The 17,494-nt window shown below is 40.4% G+C and overlaps 1 protein-coding gene across 2 annotated transcripts; it reads right to left on the bottom strand.

The window, feature by feature from the left end:
• Positions 1-7,015: 7,015 nt before the first annotated feature.
• tsr1 (TSR1 ribosome maturation factor) lies at positions 7,016-16,586 on the bottom strand. Of its 2 annotated transcripts, XM_054794264.1 has the most exons (15): positions 16,445-16,586; positions 15,997-16,100; positions 15,686-15,914; positions 13,847-13,981; positions 13,305-13,759; positions 12,950-13,094; positions 12,682-12,866; positions 10,521-10,753; positions 10,145-10,304; positions 9,973-10,083; positions 9,760-9,892; positions 9,472-9,588; positions 7,946-8,086; positions 7,788-7,862; positions 7,017-7,700 (listed from the first exon to the last, which is right to left on the bottom strand). In XM_054794264.1, exons 1-15 carry the CDS (start codon positions 16,569-16,571, stop codon positions 7,522-7,524), a joined length of 2,529 nt encoding a protein of 842 aa, XP_054650239.1. In that variant the 5' UTR covers positions 16,572-16,586; the 3' UTR covers positions 7,017-7,521. The 2 variants fall into 2 exon arrangements, with proteins under 2 accessions (XP_054650240.1, XP_054650239.1); XM_054794265.1 differs by lacking the exon at positions 15,997-16,100 and having other exon boundaries at positions 7,016-7,700; positions 16,445-16,574.
• Positions 16,587-17,494: the final 908 nt, after the last annotated feature.

The raw sequence follows: 17,494 nt of genomic DNA, 5'->3' as shown, positions 1-17,494 counted from the left end.
TGTGCTCCCTGGAAGTCCTGCTAGAGCTTCATCAGACAATGGATTGTACTTCACATTGAAAGTCTCCTTAAAGAAGGCGTCTCATCCTGTGTAAGTTTCACCAGTGATTTATGTTCTCCTGATGTTTTTGTCTAAATGAAGGTGATTTTATGGTTCCTGTTTTCAGATCATATAGCCAATAGCAGGGTCGCAGCCAGGAATTATGGGCCCCATGAAAAACAAATTACGCTGCCCCTTCGTCCGTCATGAACTTTCAAAGTTCTGCATCGGTGTTTAGCGCCTGCCTTGCAGTTCTGTGTTTTCTGGTGAGTCAACTCAGTGAGAAAGACAGCGGTCAACTATTTCGCTTGTTAGCTTCATTTACCTCTCATGAACAATTACCACTAAACCGAGTGTAATTGAAGTGGAACTAATCCATGTGTTACAACACTTTTATTGCAAATTCTGATCCAAAATTGGTGAAGAAAACGTTGCGAAGGTGACTCTCTGGAGGAGTCATATCGACACAGGAAAAACAGGCTGACCAATTCCAGCCATTACGATCCGCATCGCCACATCATCGCCCTGGGCAAAGATGGTTTTCAGGCAGAGGACAAAGCTTGCCTCCAAGCAGCAGCATAAACAAGCTGTGGATAGAGCAAAAATACCTGTGGAACCGTGGAAATACTTAACAAATGAGAACAATGGTGGAGAAGGAGATGTGTGGCAACGGCTCAGGATAGAATAATCCCGCACCAAACTGGGGAAAAGGGTGATCGTAAGAAACATGACTTATTGCCAGGTAGCAACAGATGTGGCTCGTCACTCTGCCAGGAGGAACAGGAAGACAGAAAGTGAAGTTAACAATACATTTAAGGAAATAATATACAGTATGTAGCATTTCCGTCAATTCAGTGCTCAAATAGGTTTTGTGGCTCCAGGTGGGTTGTAATTTAGTGGAAATGGGCCCAAATGGATCTTTTGACGGTAAAGGTTGCCGAAGGGTTCCTAATATGCTCATAAAGGCACATAAACACATACTGAGATGAGGTGAAGCTGCTTATGTCATCAACATGAGCATACATACCCTCTACTGGTAGCAGTTGTAGATACAATAACAGACACATTCAACAGAGCACCAATAGATCGCTCTAATACACCACAAGGACGCAGAACACAATGCGTGTTCATACATTGTTAAAAAAAACATGCAAAATTGCACTTTAGTTTAGTTTAGTTTAGTTTATTAAGGACAGTGTGCAGTTTCATTAAAAAGATGTCTGCACCAGATTTAGCTCAGAGCTAATTTCCATCTGCAGTCCTCACATCATAAAATACAATACAAAAATACATTAAGTGCAATACAAATACAAGAAACTACATATAAATACCAGGTACAAAAAATGCAATAAAGTGAAATACATGAAACCACATATAAATACAAGGTGCAATCATTAAAAAGCTAAAATGAAATATAAGCACTTCTGAAATAAACAATCTCAAAACAATTCTTTACATTAACCAACATTTAAAGTGCGTGCATATTCATAAGTGCATACAGGTAGTAAACACACCCATATTTAGCAGCAAAGTCATTGAAACAAGTTGAACGCTGATGATAATAAACCTCTTTCATTACTTACTGTATATAAAGAGCAGCAGCTGTCGGATGGTACCCACGAGGGTATCATCCCACAGCCACATACCCAACTGCTACTATTGTTTTAAGGTGAAGCTTTAGAAATAGGGCAGAAGGTACCCACTTTAAAAAACCGGGAATCTGAGAAAAGCTAACGCAATGTAGCGAGGGAACACTGTAATTACCTAAAAAAAATGTGTGTAATTAATCTCCTAACTACATTAAATTCACAAGGAGACAAATTAAAGCTACAGAAGCTGAAATAAGTCATATCTATATTTTAAGTATATGGATACAATAAACCTACCTGGTTAATAAATGTCAGTGTTCTGGAAGAAGACACTGTTAATACGAGACACGACCCCTGGACGCATCCTCGTGGGGAAATACGACCAAACAGCCATATAGTTTAACCAAACCAAGCCACCAAACTTCATTTTTTGTATTCCCAAATGAATTAAAATAGATGCAAATCATACGTGTGTATTTCATTAGTAAGGGATGTACAGGTATATACAAGAACAATAACACATGGGTAGATAGTATTACAAGTATGTGAGAAAGAACATTCACAGCCAACTTTAGTAATATTGCATTTGGTCAAATAAGCCTGGAATGTCCATATGCAAATATTTAGATGTCATTGACATGTAATCCAGCAATTAACAATCATTCACTACATAGCAGACAGCTTGTCTAGTGAAGTTAATCTACTTTGACGACGACGTCTTCCTGTGTCTCTCAGGAGCACCACAACCACACGAACCAAAACAGTTGTCATTTAAAAACACATTAAAACATTAGTAACAACACCAACGAGCTGTAGAATGTTTTGCTATCCGTTGGATGAACTATCCAATGGCTTCGGCAAGGAGCGCTTCTCAGCTAATAGCAATAGAATGAAACTTTGTGTTCTTGTACACGCCACGCGATTCAATGACCACAATCGCCTCATAGCGTTCGTAGAAGTGTTGCGTAGTTCACGGCAAATACGTTTGCTTCACTTTCATTTGGAGTTTTTTTTTTTACAGTACTTCAATCTGTAAAATATTATCCCTTTTTTATTTTTAGGCCATCCTCTTCCTCTCAATTGTTTTAAACTTACTGCATGTATCGTACTCACAGAGTCACGCAAAGGCTGACGCTCTTTCATAACTACTGTATATTCTGACCTGATCACATCAACAGCAGTGCAATTCTAACGCCATATACTGTATGTATCTCCAACTCGCAAATGTCTCTCCATTCACCCTGGGAACAACACTTCCTCATTCTCACTTCAGGAATGCGAGGTGAATTGACTGACGCTCCGAACATCACAACATTTTTATTACGTGTGCAAATGTGGTCTAAATAAACAGGGAGACAAAAAAAAACAGTAAGTGGATATTCTTAGCAGTGTTAAGTAAGTATGCTCAGAAATCCCAGAAAATACACTCAAAAAGTGACCCTGAAAAACTTAAATGACGTGGTGTCTTTGAACGCAACCCCTCATTGCCCATGATAACACCATAATAAAGTGTGATTCACCTGTTCTGCTACTGTTAAAGAGACTGGTGTTAGGCAAATACATTTTCAGAAGTGTGGTATCTTTTTGGTTTGGTTTGGTTTAATTTATTTCGAACATGCATATGTCCGAAAAGGAGTAGGAAGAAGCACAGCTTATTTAATCCTACCCCTTCTTCGTAGCACATCAGTTGCTAATACATACATGTGTGTACATACAAACACGCGCATACATATATACACTTACATCTGCACCTACACAAGTATGCACATATACACATATACAGTATACAGGTACACAATTCTAAAAAAAAAAAAAAAATTTTGCTTAGATAAAATTTTAAATTCATTTGCAGCTGTTGATGCATCCTTGCGTCCATCCAGCCACGCTTATCCGGGTCCGGGGGCAGTGTCTCAGTAGGGAAGCCCAGACTTCCCGGTCCCCGGCCACTTCTTCCATCTCCACCGGGAGGACACCAAGGCGTTCCCAGGCCGGCTGTGAGACATAATCCCTCCAGCGCGTCTTTGGTCTGCCCCGGGGCCTTCTCCCGGCTGGGCATGCCTAACTGGCTCCTCTCAATGTGAAGGAGCAGTGGCTCTACTCTGAGTCCCTCCCGGATGACTGACCCCCTCACCTTATCCCTCAGGGTGAGTCCAGCCACCCTACGGAGGAAACTCATTTCACTCACTTGTATCCGTGATCTCATTCTTTCAGTCACGACCCAAAACTCATGACGACAGGTGAAGGTGGGAAATTGAGAGCTTTGCCTTTCGTCTCAGCTCGGTCCGGTACAGCGACCGCATTGCTGCAGACAGCCCTCTTTATTATTAATACAACAATACAATATAGCCAGAGCCTGTTTGCATGCGATACCGGGGTGCTTTGGGCACACGAAGCACGTAGTTATGGGTAGGAAGGCAGATTTAAAGTAAATCATAACTTATCATATCACACGTTGTCCTGCAGCTGGACTTGTCATTTGCAGGAATGTTTGGGCTTGGTTGTGCATGCATGAACCTAAAGTGTTGGCCCCCCACACACATCCATATACGTATCGCCCGCTGCCCTGTCGTCGTGTGTGTATTTGAGGCCTGTGCTCTCGTTCCCTTTCTGAGTCTTTATGGTTTGTGTGCTGTGGTGCACTGACCTCGCTCTCACCCCGGTGCCACCCAGCCGGTGCATGATTTAGGCGCTCACGGCCCCTGCCAAAACCCCATAGCGCCACATCTGCAATCCATAAACGCCAGCCACTCTTGCTCTCCCATACTCGCCCACACTGCCTCTGACACTCTCTCTCACCCTCTTTTTTTTATTTTAATTTGCACATTTTTTACACCCCCCCCCTTTATTTTCCTTCCACCCACAAGTTCTCTTTTTTATTTATTATAGCTGGCCCTTCCCTTATCTCTCCTACCCCTCTTCCGCTTCTTCATCCACGTCCAATGGAAAAATCTCTCACCCATTATATCTTGAGCGGGGAGCTCTTCCAAGTGTGGTGGCAGTGAAGTGGGAACCACAAGACATTCTTGGTCCAAAGAAGCACTAAGTCACCAATGTTCATGTCTCCTGACTGTGGCCAAGCGCCAAACACTCAGTCATGGGTTGGATTCGGCACTGTACCACGTTGCAGTTGGTCCCCGAAAGCTAGATTCATAATTCATGGGGGGAAATGTAGCATGCATGGGCATCCAAAGCCAGTACAGTATGTGTTTCTCCATTTGGGGGATATTGAATTGCACCTTCCCTCACCGTGAACTGAATATGCAACACCCCTCCTCCGTGTGGTCAACACATCATCGTTATCACCTCATTCATGCCAAAGAAATGAAACAGGAAATAAATAAAGTGAGTGTTGGCACAGAGTTTGCCCCCCTAAAAAGAAGACATCACTCTTTCCTGACTATCATTTTTTTGAATAATAGAAAAGGCACAAGGTGAACGTTTGCTCCAAAGTGGAACCACCAAAAGTTGTACAGTTTGGGGTACAACCAAAATGTTCTGGAAAATGATGCCTCAAAGCTTGCAGTTCAAGTCATTGTCATGTATTCCGTCCAGTGAGCAACTAAGTGATGTGTTTCTTTGCTTTTATCTGGCTTTTTTCGGAACAATAGAACTGGAAATACAACTTACTGCAACATAGGAAAGTGTCTCACTGGTCAGTACAACATGAGCAATGCAAAGTAATTAAATGCAGATGCTAATGTAATTACCATGTAACTGGAAGCATAATGGCTAGCATGAAAATGACCAGAGAAGAGTGCCAACGAAAAGCACATCTTTACTGTGCTGACATGCGTGTTATGAGAAAGCAAATAACCGCTGGGGTCCACCAAGATTGGTATCATTGATGTAATTTTTTTATTACCTCCCCAAAATGGCAGTAGCTGCATTTGAAGCATGTGTGGTCAGCATTTCGCAGTTTGATCTACCTCTGCTTGCACTTTAAAATGTTGGCTGCGCTACAGTTTTGTTGGTCTGAAACTTTACAATGAACTATAACATCAGCGGTATAAACGCTGGCTGAGCAGTTCGCTCGTTACCGCTACTACAACATCGGTTGTGTTGCTACGGTAGACTTGTTAATAAATGACCATGTAGCCAAACAAAAGCTACATTTACTTCTCCACTTTCTCATGCAGTCCAAATCATTATTCGTTTTCGATACTGCGTCGCCTTTGGGCAAGAGGGGTACACCCTGATCTGGTCACCAGTCAGTCACAGGGCACATACAGACAAACAAGCATTCACACTTTCATTTACACCTATGGACAATTCAGGGTCTCCAATTAGTCTAACAAGTTTTGGCGATGTGGGAGGAACCTGGAGTACACGGACAAAACCCATGCACAGGGAGAACATGCAAACTCCGCACAGAACGCCGCATCAGACCCTCGATCTAACCACGAGATCATCGTTCGGCCCCCAAATCATAATTAAAGTTGAAAAATTAATGAGTTCATGAGTTATCAAAATGTGGAAATAACAGCCTCTCTCTGGTTCACATAAAGGATGCACAATAACATACGGCCACAACAATTAATTGCACCTGCTGTAATTAGAGGATGTACAATATTTTCTTATCTTAAAACTAACAATGTTGCGTGTACATTAGAATCACTCAAATGACATGTTCTTGTGCACGTGCTTTTCAATTCCAGCAATACATTATAACACCACCAAGTGATGGAATCACTCTGCAAACACCTTCCTGTTCCTTCTCCATTGATTGTCTTCATAGGGTGAGTAATTTTACTTTATAATTGTGGTTAACTACTCGTCATACTTGTATGAGTGTCGGGGGTGTTAAAATCCCACGTAAAACACTGCCTGCACAGCTAATACATGTTTAATGATGGCAACAGTCCATTTGACATTATTTCCCAATTTGGACGTCAACCAGTATCACGGAACGGATAGTGTTCAACTTTGCCTCTTGCTGTCATGCTTGCTTAGACATCTTGGCATGCATACCAGACACAGCCCCCGGGATGTATCAGATTTCTGCAAGCATGCAAAAGGGGTTTGCGATTTGTGATAAATACTGCATTTCATAAATCAGCATTTCCCCATTTGAAAAAAGAAAAAAAAAACTGACAGCAACAAAGAGGTTGTGAACTGTGCAGTGAAGAGGCGGGGGCTCAAGGTCAAACTAGGGCCAAACAACACCCACTACTTTCAGATAAGTCTTTTTTTTTGCCATACTTTTACATAAGAGGCTACAGGGTTTATGGATGTGTGCAGAGTAGCATTGTTTCCAAAGCTGCTCTGCATGGGTCTAATGGGGATGCCAGGTTTCTTCGCTGGGCTCTGATTGGTTCCAAAGGAAGACCTTTTTCCCCCCTTGCATACTTTGCCTATTGTTTCATACAGTATCCAATTTCTCAAAGGACAAGTGATTAATTATGCCTTGCAAACCACCAAAGTGAATGTGCGACTAAAGATTAACGGCCGTTTATTAAAATGACTTACTTTGATCATCTTGTATTTGCTAAACGTTGCATTTAACAGTTTCAGTGCTGCTCCATGCGTTTACATACATGTTCATACTTGAGTCAATCCTGTCATAAGTTAGGTGACTATAGGTCATGTACTACACATACTGTACTACACATACTGTACAATATATATTTCATACAAAACATGTTAAAAGACGCAACTTACTGCTTTACCTGGAAATTGCGCTCATTGTACAAATGTGACCGTGACATACTGTGTATTATCTAGCTCGTAAAATAAAACATTTACACATTGCTGCCATCTAGTGTCCCTAACTGCAATAGCAATATAAACGCAAATGAAGTACCTCTTCTAACATAATCAACAATGTTTAGAGTTGTATTTGTTTTATTCAATACAAATGATATGTTGGGCATCCATGTTTTTTTTCCTTCCACTACTACTCCATGTCCAAGTCATTCACGTCTACCACCGTGTCTCTTTTAAACCACGGCAAAGGCAAGGGCACGTAGGGGTCATACGTCCAGCGAGGATAAACTCTCTTGTACAAGTTCATCAGAACCGTGTCTTGAGAGCGTAGCTGATTGTCAAATACACACTTCATGTGACCGTGAGTTCCTGGATTTTTTTTTTTTTTTGAAAAACAGAATTTCTGTGTTATTTGTAGGTTGTTCTTCTTACAATGATGGATTACCTTTTCCTCACCTAAAGCCTCTTTGATGTGGCCTCTCCGACCCCACTTAGTCCGCAGCTCCACAGGTTTAAACCACATGATATCATCTGTACCATACAGGAAAAATAAGGTCATGTCAATTAGAGCAGAAGTGAAGACATGTTGAAGGGTGTTATGAAATAATGCTCACCCCTATTAAAGAACATGTAACGGACAACAGCAGAGCGCCGGTTAATTTTGAACGGATGTCCACTCAGCACAATCCTCTTAAGCATAATACGCTGAGGGTCACAACTGAGAAGACTCCCTGTAGCCACCAGATCCTGGACACCTGCAGGCACACGATCACATAAATAGAAATGGCTTTACAAAGAGGTGGTAGTAATACTAATCACCATTATTAATATTATGAGATAAATATAGTCCATTTAAGAGAAATGTTGTCATTTTACCAAAATTAAATTGTAATTTTACAAGGTAGAAGATGTAGTATTTCAAAATAAAATTCTAATTACAGCAGAATAAGTCATAATTTTACAAGATAAAAGTTGTAATATTATGAGAAAAGTCATCATTTTAAGAGTCGGAATTATACAAAATATACTACAAATATGTTAAATGACGAGATGTCCTAATTTTACAAGATAAAAGTTGTAATATTATGAGAAAAGTCATCATTTTAAGAGTCGGAATTATACAAAATATATCCAATCCAATGCACTCCACTTTATTTATATAGCACCTTTTATATACACTGTTTCCAAAGTGCTGCACAGACTAGCAAAACCATAAATAATAAGTAAATAAGGGAATGTAAATGTACATAATAAGTAAAAATGACTACAGTAAAAACTAAAAGGTCAAATAAAAACAAAGAAACGTACAAGAGTAAAATATTTAAAACAAGAAGTAGAAACAATAAAAGCAAAAAATCCAAGAAGTAGGTAAATAAATAAATAAATAAAACCACGAAAACTAAAAAGGAGGACCACACGACTCACGCCGAGTTAATAGCCAGAAAATAAAAGTGGCTTTTAAGACGAGACTTAACTAAATATAAACGAAATATACCACAAATATGTTAAATGACGAGATGTCCTAATTTTACAAGATAAAAGTTGTAATATGAGAAAAGTCATCATTTTAAAAGTCGGAATTATACAAAATATACTACAAAAATGTTAAATGACAAGATGTCCTAATTTTACAAGATAAAGTCATATTAATAGGGGCAAAAAGGTTGCAATTTTAAGAAAATAAGTCAAAACTTAAAACGAGAAAACGTATGTTTAAGTTTTGTGTCAACGTAGCTTTGTAGAATAAAAAAAAAACTTAAGAAAAAGCTGCAATTTTAAGAGAATAAAGTTTGAATAAAAAATAAATAAAAAGAAATTGCAATATTGTGAGGAAAAACACCCTATTATGACAAAAGAATTGTAATTTTTCCCGTATAAAGTTACATTTTACAAGAGGAAAGTAGCAAGGTTTGTAAGAATAAAGATGTAACAAGTCAGTTTAATGTGATGTGCAAATGTTGCGTTGGTTCCAGAGAAAGACATTTCATTTTCATGTTAAAATTTCCTTAAATCGTTAGTCTTTTTCCTTTTCTTTGTTCCTTATGCTCCTTTGTAGATCATTAAATAGGACACTGTGGCTCAAGCAGGCGACTAAATAAACTGCATAATTTCTAAACAAAGAGATGACTGCTTATCTCACCATCATTTCTTTGTTTGAAGAGCAGGACTCCTGTGGGGGGGAAGGTGATGGGAGCGTACACCGACACCACAGTGGGGGCATCTGGCCTGAGGAAGCGCTCCATCTTGTGCTTGTCAGCTGGAGAAGAGAACAAAAAACTCAAACATCTTTCCAAAGTACTGAAAACTGAAATAGTCACTTGACCATGAATGTAAAAATTCACATACAGGTACTGAATCGGAATTAGGCACAAAGATCTGCCCTGTAAATCCCGCCTAAGCGGGCGGATGAGGCAGAGCTCCATCTTACCTGAGGTGTGTTGAGAGAAGATGGGAGAAGCCCTAAACCTCCGAAAACCACAGTGGAACACCAGCTCTTCTTTGGATTTAATGGGCACTGTGTTGCTGGGGTGTCTTTTCACCAGAAGGTGCATTACTGACATCTGAGAAAGAAAAGACAAAAAGTTGACTCATCCAGAAAAAGATTATTTAAAATTAACTCAAAACTCTTAGAGGTGTAGACCTTCTGTTCATGGGGGAGGAGCGACACCAAAACTAGCGGTTTGCCTGCCTGCACACTCTCCATCACAGAATATGGCACGTCGATGATATGCAGTGTAACATACCAGCCCACCTGCAACAGGACAGTTAGGGACAAACTTGGAAACAACATAAAGAAAACATTCTCATTTTACCATGGCACCCTCCTCCTCTTCGGCAGCCTCAGCAAGTATGCGACGACGGGTGCGGTCAAAGCTGTGGAACTGGAAGATACGTGAATAGTTGTGAGGCAGGTTCTCCATCGGATCCCAGGGGGAGGATCTGAAGCTTTTCAGGCCCCTGTAGCGCTGGAATCTGCAAGTACGGGACAAAGATTCAAAAGGTCAAGGCATGAACAGAAATGTGCCCAACCAAAATTGCAATAGAGCTTTGCAAAAAAGGCACATTCAAGTTTTATAAACGAGTGACTTTTCAATTTGATAGGTATTTGTAGTGATTTAAGCACTGCCATTTTTAAGAACCCTGGCAATATCAGCATCTACTGATACTAGAGAACACTCCCGACCCAACCTGATTCTGGCAGCTGAGTCGAGGGGCGTGTCCACCTCATCTGGGAACAGCTCATTGGCTCGAGCCTCACGATAGCTTTGAAGACCTTCTTCTTCCGCTGCCTCATCCATGTGCTCATCGTAACGCTGGTCAGCTCCCGCACGCTCTGTTGAGCACACTTCTTCCTCTTCCTCCTCCTCCTCCTCTTCTTCTCCTTCATCTTCCTCTTCTGAGGCAATGTCTGAACCGGCATCCTGAGTTAACCAGACACAAGAGACTTCATGTTTGGGATGGAGGCCCAATACTTCATGCAAATCACAAACCAGTTGGTGAGGATATGAGTCACAGTCCCAAACAATCAGTGTACATAAGACTCAAAAATAAAAAAGACTGAATGCTGAGTTTGGATTGACTGTTTTTACTGGGGGTGCAGCGATCCTCATCCTTTCACTTCCGATCCAATCCCAATACCTGAATTAAGATATCTGCCAATACAATTCCGAGGCCAGAGCTTTGTTCGCTTTAATATGAAACCACGCCAAAACAATACCATTAAATGTAGCAAGGAGAGAAAACACACACACTCAGGCTGAGTGAGGAGGACGACAATGCAGTGCATGTGTGGAAACAGCAACACCCGCTGATACTGTTTTGGCTACTTGCCGATATTGTTCGAGCTACGTTTGCTGACAACATTAAAGCACAGACGAGGCTCATGGATCGGAAATCTTCATGGTGATGTTGGAAATTCTCGATGCGTGAATTATGCCAGTACCGATACTGGAACCCTACTTTTTACCATATCAATATATTTATGTGGATGTTAAATATCAGAATGATACACGTTCAACATCACTACAAACTACAACCAAAACATAGTATACATACTATGAATACCTCTCTGAGTGTGTCAATCTAAATTTGAATTTGTGATCCAGCACGCATCAGGTGGTTGGATCTGAATTTTTCCAACATTCCTGCTGCAAAAAAAGCAATAACTAGCATTTGAAGTACCCTATTGTTACTCAGGCATATTCCTGTGTGTGAACATCAAACAAGTGCAAGTGATTTTCCTTGAATCCTTTTCAAGCAGAGCTGGAAATAAATCATTTGAGCAACTCCTCCCGTCTTCCTCCTCCTGTCCAGACAGGAAGTTGTGCTTGCAGAGCAGGAAGACAGGAGGCTTCTCTCGGGACCCCTGCTTCAAACACTATTGTTGTGACCAGTAGCCTGGTATTGCGGCTCAGAGACAGACACAACAAACAAACGAACAGCATCGCACCATCCCAAGGTGCACAGAGTGTGGGTCACGTATGCACAGAGACATACCAACCAACATGGGATGTCTCTCCAAAAATGTCCTACAATGTCTGTGATGCTAGAGACAAGTAGAGATGCATGGTTGTCGATTATATAGGAGGAGCGGAAAAGATACACAGAGCGAAGAATATGAAGTTACCGAAACAGGGAGGCATGTTGGATCAGGAAAATTTGGTGGGTGTTTTTGTTGTTTTGCTCGTATTATCTCATTTATTTCAACTTTAACAATACAGTGCAACATGTCTAATGCCGTTGTGTCAGCTTAAAAAGCGTGACAGGGCAGGGTAAGGTAGGGTAGTTGCTCTTCCTTATGGTGAAGGACTTTAATCAATTTTCATGGCCCGGGGGCCAATCATTTTACGTGGGTTGCAAAAGCCTGAAAATAATGTGCGTCAAAATAAAAATAAAAATTAAAAAATCACTTAATCTTTTTTGCTAAATTGTAAAAATAAAATGTTATTCAAATTTAATGCTAAAAATAAATGTTCTTTTAATTTTGACAGAATTATATACTGTATAATAATATTATCTGATCATGCAACAAGCTATTCCCACCATATTTTGCAACAATAAACACTAGAGTATCTGCTTATCACCTTACTTATGATTTCAAAGCAAGTTATCCATCAATTTGTTCATAAAAAATATATAATTATCAAACGCACATGCAATTTAGTAATAATATGAGGCAATTATACATTTCTATTCATATAGTTACATGCAGCCCTCTGAAGACAGCCATAACTGATGTGGCCATCAGTGAAAATGAGTTTGACACCCCGATTTACAGGTATGTCTCATACTTAACTCTTGTGCTTAAACATACACAAACTGTAAATATGTTCCAAATAAAAGTGCGTACCTGCAAGTCATTGTCATTTCCATCAGAGGCATCATCCATCATGTCATCATCGTCGTCGTCATCATCATCTTCACTGCTGTCTTCATCCAGTGCACCATTTTCATCATCTTCATCAACAATCCACGCAGCCTGGTAGTCAGACGTTCCTTTCGGGACTTTCATCAAACGTTTCCTCTTTCTGGCTTCTAAAAGACAGACATTAGATGCTCGGAAAAAAGGCAGGATTCAAACTTCCCACTGTATGCTTAAAAATGCACCCATATTGCACCTTCGGCCTCCTGCAGCTCAGATTCTGTGGGCCATGTTTGCTCTCCATCCATGGGATCCACCTCCGCTTCAGTCTGCAGGCTCTCCCTGCAGGATGGGTCTGCTTTCATTAGAATCCGCACAGGTGCCTCGGTTTCATCACCATCCTGAAGGAGTCACACACAAGCGGGTAAGCTCTGTATTGTACTGTTCAGGTTCTGTTGGTTTCCTTTAATGTGTGAGGAGTGTGGTCCTGGACCTGCTCTAGAAAGGGTCTTGACATCTTCTGTTATGAATAGATGCTCTAGAAATAAAACTGACTTAACTTACATGGCTACCTATCAATGAATCTAACCCTGAATTAAATAAAATCCTACCTGCATGTCAATCTCTCCACCTTTGCCAAGCTTCGCTGGTCTAGGCGCAGTTGTGTTTAAGGGCAGAGGGTCCTTTGGAGCCTCGATCTGACCTAGCTGAAAGTCTCCATGTCCACTAATGTGCACCAGTCTGTCCACTCGAAAAGGACGCCCGCGGACATATCCAGAGACACAGAGCGTGCCAAGGCCAGTGCGTCCACCTGGCGTGCCCACGTCAGTGGTGTTTGGGGTAAAAGTGACACACTGAGCCAAAAGATGGGAACGTCTGGAGCGGAACCCTAACTTTCTTTGTCTCTGAGTGCCCAAATGTCTAAGCAGCAGGGTGGCCTCCTGTTCTGTGTCCAGAGAAAAGAGACGTGCCTCCGGGAAACGGAGCTCTGTGATCTTGGACAGCGCCCTCCGGGACTCAACTTTCTTCTTTACGGGAAGGTCAGACACACCCTGACATACAAGAGCTACAAGGGTGTGAATTTTTGATAGATGTCAACACAGTTATGTCAATGCAATAGTAGTATATTGCACACTGTAAGAGTTACACTTACCATGGCTGGGGAGGCCCTGAGCAAAAAGACAGGAGAGACAATAGTCTCCATAGTTGTCCCACCCTTCAGCAGAATCCAGCACAAATACAAGGCTATCTGCCATCTTTGCTAAATCCAGCAGTGAGTGGATGTCATCTGTGCAAAAAATCACATCACAAGCTTTAATACAATGCACAACACAATGTGATTCATTCAACTCTCATACTGATTGTCGGTAAGATTAACAAAAACTTAAAACACCACATTTCCCTAATAGTGACCGTGATTCCGACAATGCCCCCAATTACTCATTGGATATATTGTTCACTTCAATAAAAATAAAAAGATGACTACGATATACTTTAACTTTTCCCTTTTTCCATTTGTGAAGCTTAAGTTTACCAAGTAGAAGAAGAGTCTAACGACGACAACGATTTGTCCTTTTTTCCCCCAATATCTCCTCCTCTAACTCCACCACGACGACGTATGCTCGACCACTCCTCTTCAAAGGTAAATAACATTTATCATTACGTATTATTATATTACTTTTATTATTGTTTTTTTCATTAATTATCCTCGTTTAATGTTACTACTGTATCCAAACTCATATTTACATACATACACATATACTGTATATGTATACACATACATGTAGTACTTATATCATTGGTAATATTACTTTTTCCCCGACGTAAGAACAATTCGACTTAAGAACAGTCATCTGGAACCAATTGTGTTCGTAAGTTGGGGACCTAGTGTACATACATTTACTGATATTTATTTACGTGATTAGTGGGGCGTACCCCACCTCTTGCCGAAATTCAGCTGGGATAGGTTCTAGCTCATGTGACTAAAACAGGATAAGTGGCAAAAAAAAAAGAAGTTAAATACCGAATAGAAATGATAAACAATTATAAAACCACAGTTCTACACATATAGGCGTCCCACCAAATAAATGCAGCACAGTTGTCCCTCGCTACATCGCGATTCAAACGTCACTCCCTCTCTCGCGGTTTTCAAAAATGGTTGACTATGGCCTATTAGTCAAAAAATATTGAAGTCATATGTACTAGTCTGGTCACTAGGCGTCAGTAATGTTACACTGATGAGACATTAACTTAGATTACATTCATTACATTACTTTCACACTGCATGGAGTCAGCCATGTCATGTCCAGCTTGATAGAGTGGAAAAAAAAGTTGTCCTCCTGTTCGGTGTGGAAGTGGTAAGCTTTTGGCTTCATACTTTGTCCTTCGTCCCCACTCTTTTTGAAACCCTTTCTTAAGTTTAGAATACATAAATTGGAGGCTAAGTAGTTAACTCGGTAGCATGCTATTCTTAAAGCGTCTCGTGTCCCTGCAGTGATCCCATAGCCTGTGCATTACAGTTGCGCAATGTGGTGTAAACAAAGAATAATAATCGGAGTGTAAAGGTGAATATAGGGGTGTTATTTCATGTCTACAGTGATCTATTAATGGTAAAAAAAAAATTATTTAGAAAGTCATAAACAGGTTTTCTATGCTTTAACTACGAAAATATTACAATTTATTAATATTTAATCCTACTTTGCGGAAATTCACTGATCACGGTCAGATCTGGAACCAATTAACCGCAATAAACAAGGGACGCCTGTATCCCCAATCGATGCCTGGCACTCTTCGGTTGAACAAAGAAACGCCCCTGGCAACTATTTGAGGTAGAACAGTCACATTTGATCAACAATGTCAAAGTACTTGCAGCACCTAGTCAACACTCACTAATACCAAATAAACACTGGTGCAACTAAATGGACTTCTTGTACAGGAACATACTGTATATGTATAGTTGGTTGGTTTGTTTTAAAGCAATCATAATAGTTACCTGTGTTGGCTCTTAGAAAGGTGAACCTTTGTTTAAAACGAGGCACAGCCAGTCCAAAACTGTCACCGATGCCACTGATACACTGCTCCTGGTGTACAACTCCCCCTATGCCTTCTTGACGCAGCAGTTTGGTAACAAGGCTGGCATCAACTCCAGCATGCAGCGACAGCACAGCAACCAGATGAGGAGGACCATCCCTGCTGCCTAAGCGACGTTTCTCTGTCAGAACCTAAAACACCAAAGAGATGTGTCAAGTTTAGCTGCACCAGCCCACAGAGTCTTACTTGTTTTTAATTAACATTTCTAAATACCATATCTCTTTTATTCCTGCGTAGCTGATTAGCTTTGTTCCTTCTGTCCATCTTCCTTTGCTCTTTTCTTTGCTTTTTGGTGAGGGCAATCACGGATACCCTGCCTGTGAGAGATAAACATGCGATCATCTAATGACAGCAATGTAATGTGTTTATCATTTTACAATGTCAGTTGCCAGGAAGTCTATTTAACCACTGTAAATTATCAATTTCAGGTTTTATTAATCAGTATAATGTTATGCAGTTCTAAGCCACTGGAAACTACAATCACATGTACGAAGGGATTGTTAAATAAATACTTCTGACATTGTCAATCAAACCAGCTCATTTAGAGGCAGACTTTCAGCTCTTGTTTGGAATGAACAGGAGATGCTAACACGTGTCTTTGCCCAGCAAACAACATAATCTAACACTAGCTTGAAGGTGGTTTTCGGAACACAACACCTACCTTTATTTTCTCTCTCAATTTCACCTTTCGTGCGATGCCTGCCATGCTTGTGGCCTTTATTTTTTTGCTTATAAACGCCGGCTCGGTGGCCTTGCTGTTTTTCGCCCTGCGCAACCATGTTCACCATGTGGGGCGGGCCAGGCAATTTACTTCCGCACACGTGCCTGCGTTATGACGCAAGCGCGCCTTTGGATTTCCTGCATAGTTGTAGCTTCAAAATAAAACACGAAGGCGTAACTAAAATCGGAATTCATTAAAATAACATCTTACTTTACTCAAACATGAAGTATTTTTCGTGCAGAATTTTTACACAAACCAAAAAAGTACAATACGTGTACAAATATTAGATGAATGAGCAACAGGAGGTGACACAATGAAATTCTTCAAAATACAACTAGACAGTGTGATTATTGCATAACTAGGTTGCTGGAACACAGCACCACTACTTTAATGTAAGGGGAATGGCGCTTTTTACATTAAAAATTATCATTCGTTTGACCATTATGTAAATGAGAAGAACCTATCTTGCAATTGCTTCAGTCAAAATCGAGCTTGAAGACCCTTTCATTCAAAGAACGGGTTATTGTGAAAGAAGCAGTTTCACCTCACGGCAGTGAGGACAAGGAGCATATTCAATTTTGAAATCTGATCCCTATGTCCTCTAACAAGTGCCTTCTTCAGAAAAATAACATAATTTAATGTGCCAAAACAATAATATTTTCATGTATATAACAATGTTCCAACAGTAACCTAATGGGTACACCATATATGGGTATAATTGCATAACTAATCATTCCTTTCTTTTTTGTTTGCACTGTCACAAAGGTTGTACTTTATTGTGTATTGTATCCTAAATCTCTTCATCAGTAGCATCCCACTGATTGGAAGCACAATTATTTAGTAAACCTTGATACAGATCTGGCATTTTTTTGCCAAACGTTTCATTTGTCATTCTAATAATGCACAGAGGTTGAAAATTTGTTTGAATCTGTAGTATGGGTCTCTAAAGTATGCTACAGGGGCTTCTATACAGTTTCTGTAATCAAAATA

The sequence above is a fragment of the Dunckerocampus dactyliophorus genome, chromosome 12 (genome assembly GCF_027744805.1).
Source record: "Dunckerocampus dactyliophorus isolate RoL2022-P2 chromosome 12, RoL_Ddac_1.1, whole genome shotgun sequence".
In the NCBI taxonomy this organism is placed as follows: domain Eukaryota; kingdom Metazoa; phylum Chordata; class Actinopteri; order Syngnathiformes; family Syngnathidae; genus Dunckerocampus; species Dunckerocampus dactyliophorus.
Note: the sequence above shows the minus strand (reverse complement) of the source record. Positions and strands in the feature narration are given on the sequence as shown.

What these genes read in the sequence shown, in the direction of transcription:
- tsr1 (XM_054794264.1), bottom strand. Translation starts at nt 16,571, where the DNA reads ATGGTGAACATGGTTGCGCAGGGCGAAAAACAGCAAGGCCACCGAGCC. An exon ending in CTTTCTAAGAGCCAACACAG is followed by an intron (nt 13,982 to 15,685) that starts GTAACTATTATG and finishes TTTTTTGCACAG; the next exon opens with ATGACATCCACTCACTGCTG. An exon ending in GACTCAGCTGCCAGAATCAG is followed by an intron (nt 10,305 to 10,520) that starts GTTGGGTCGGGA and finishes CCGTACTTGCAG; the next exon opens with ATTCCAGCGCTACAGGGGCC.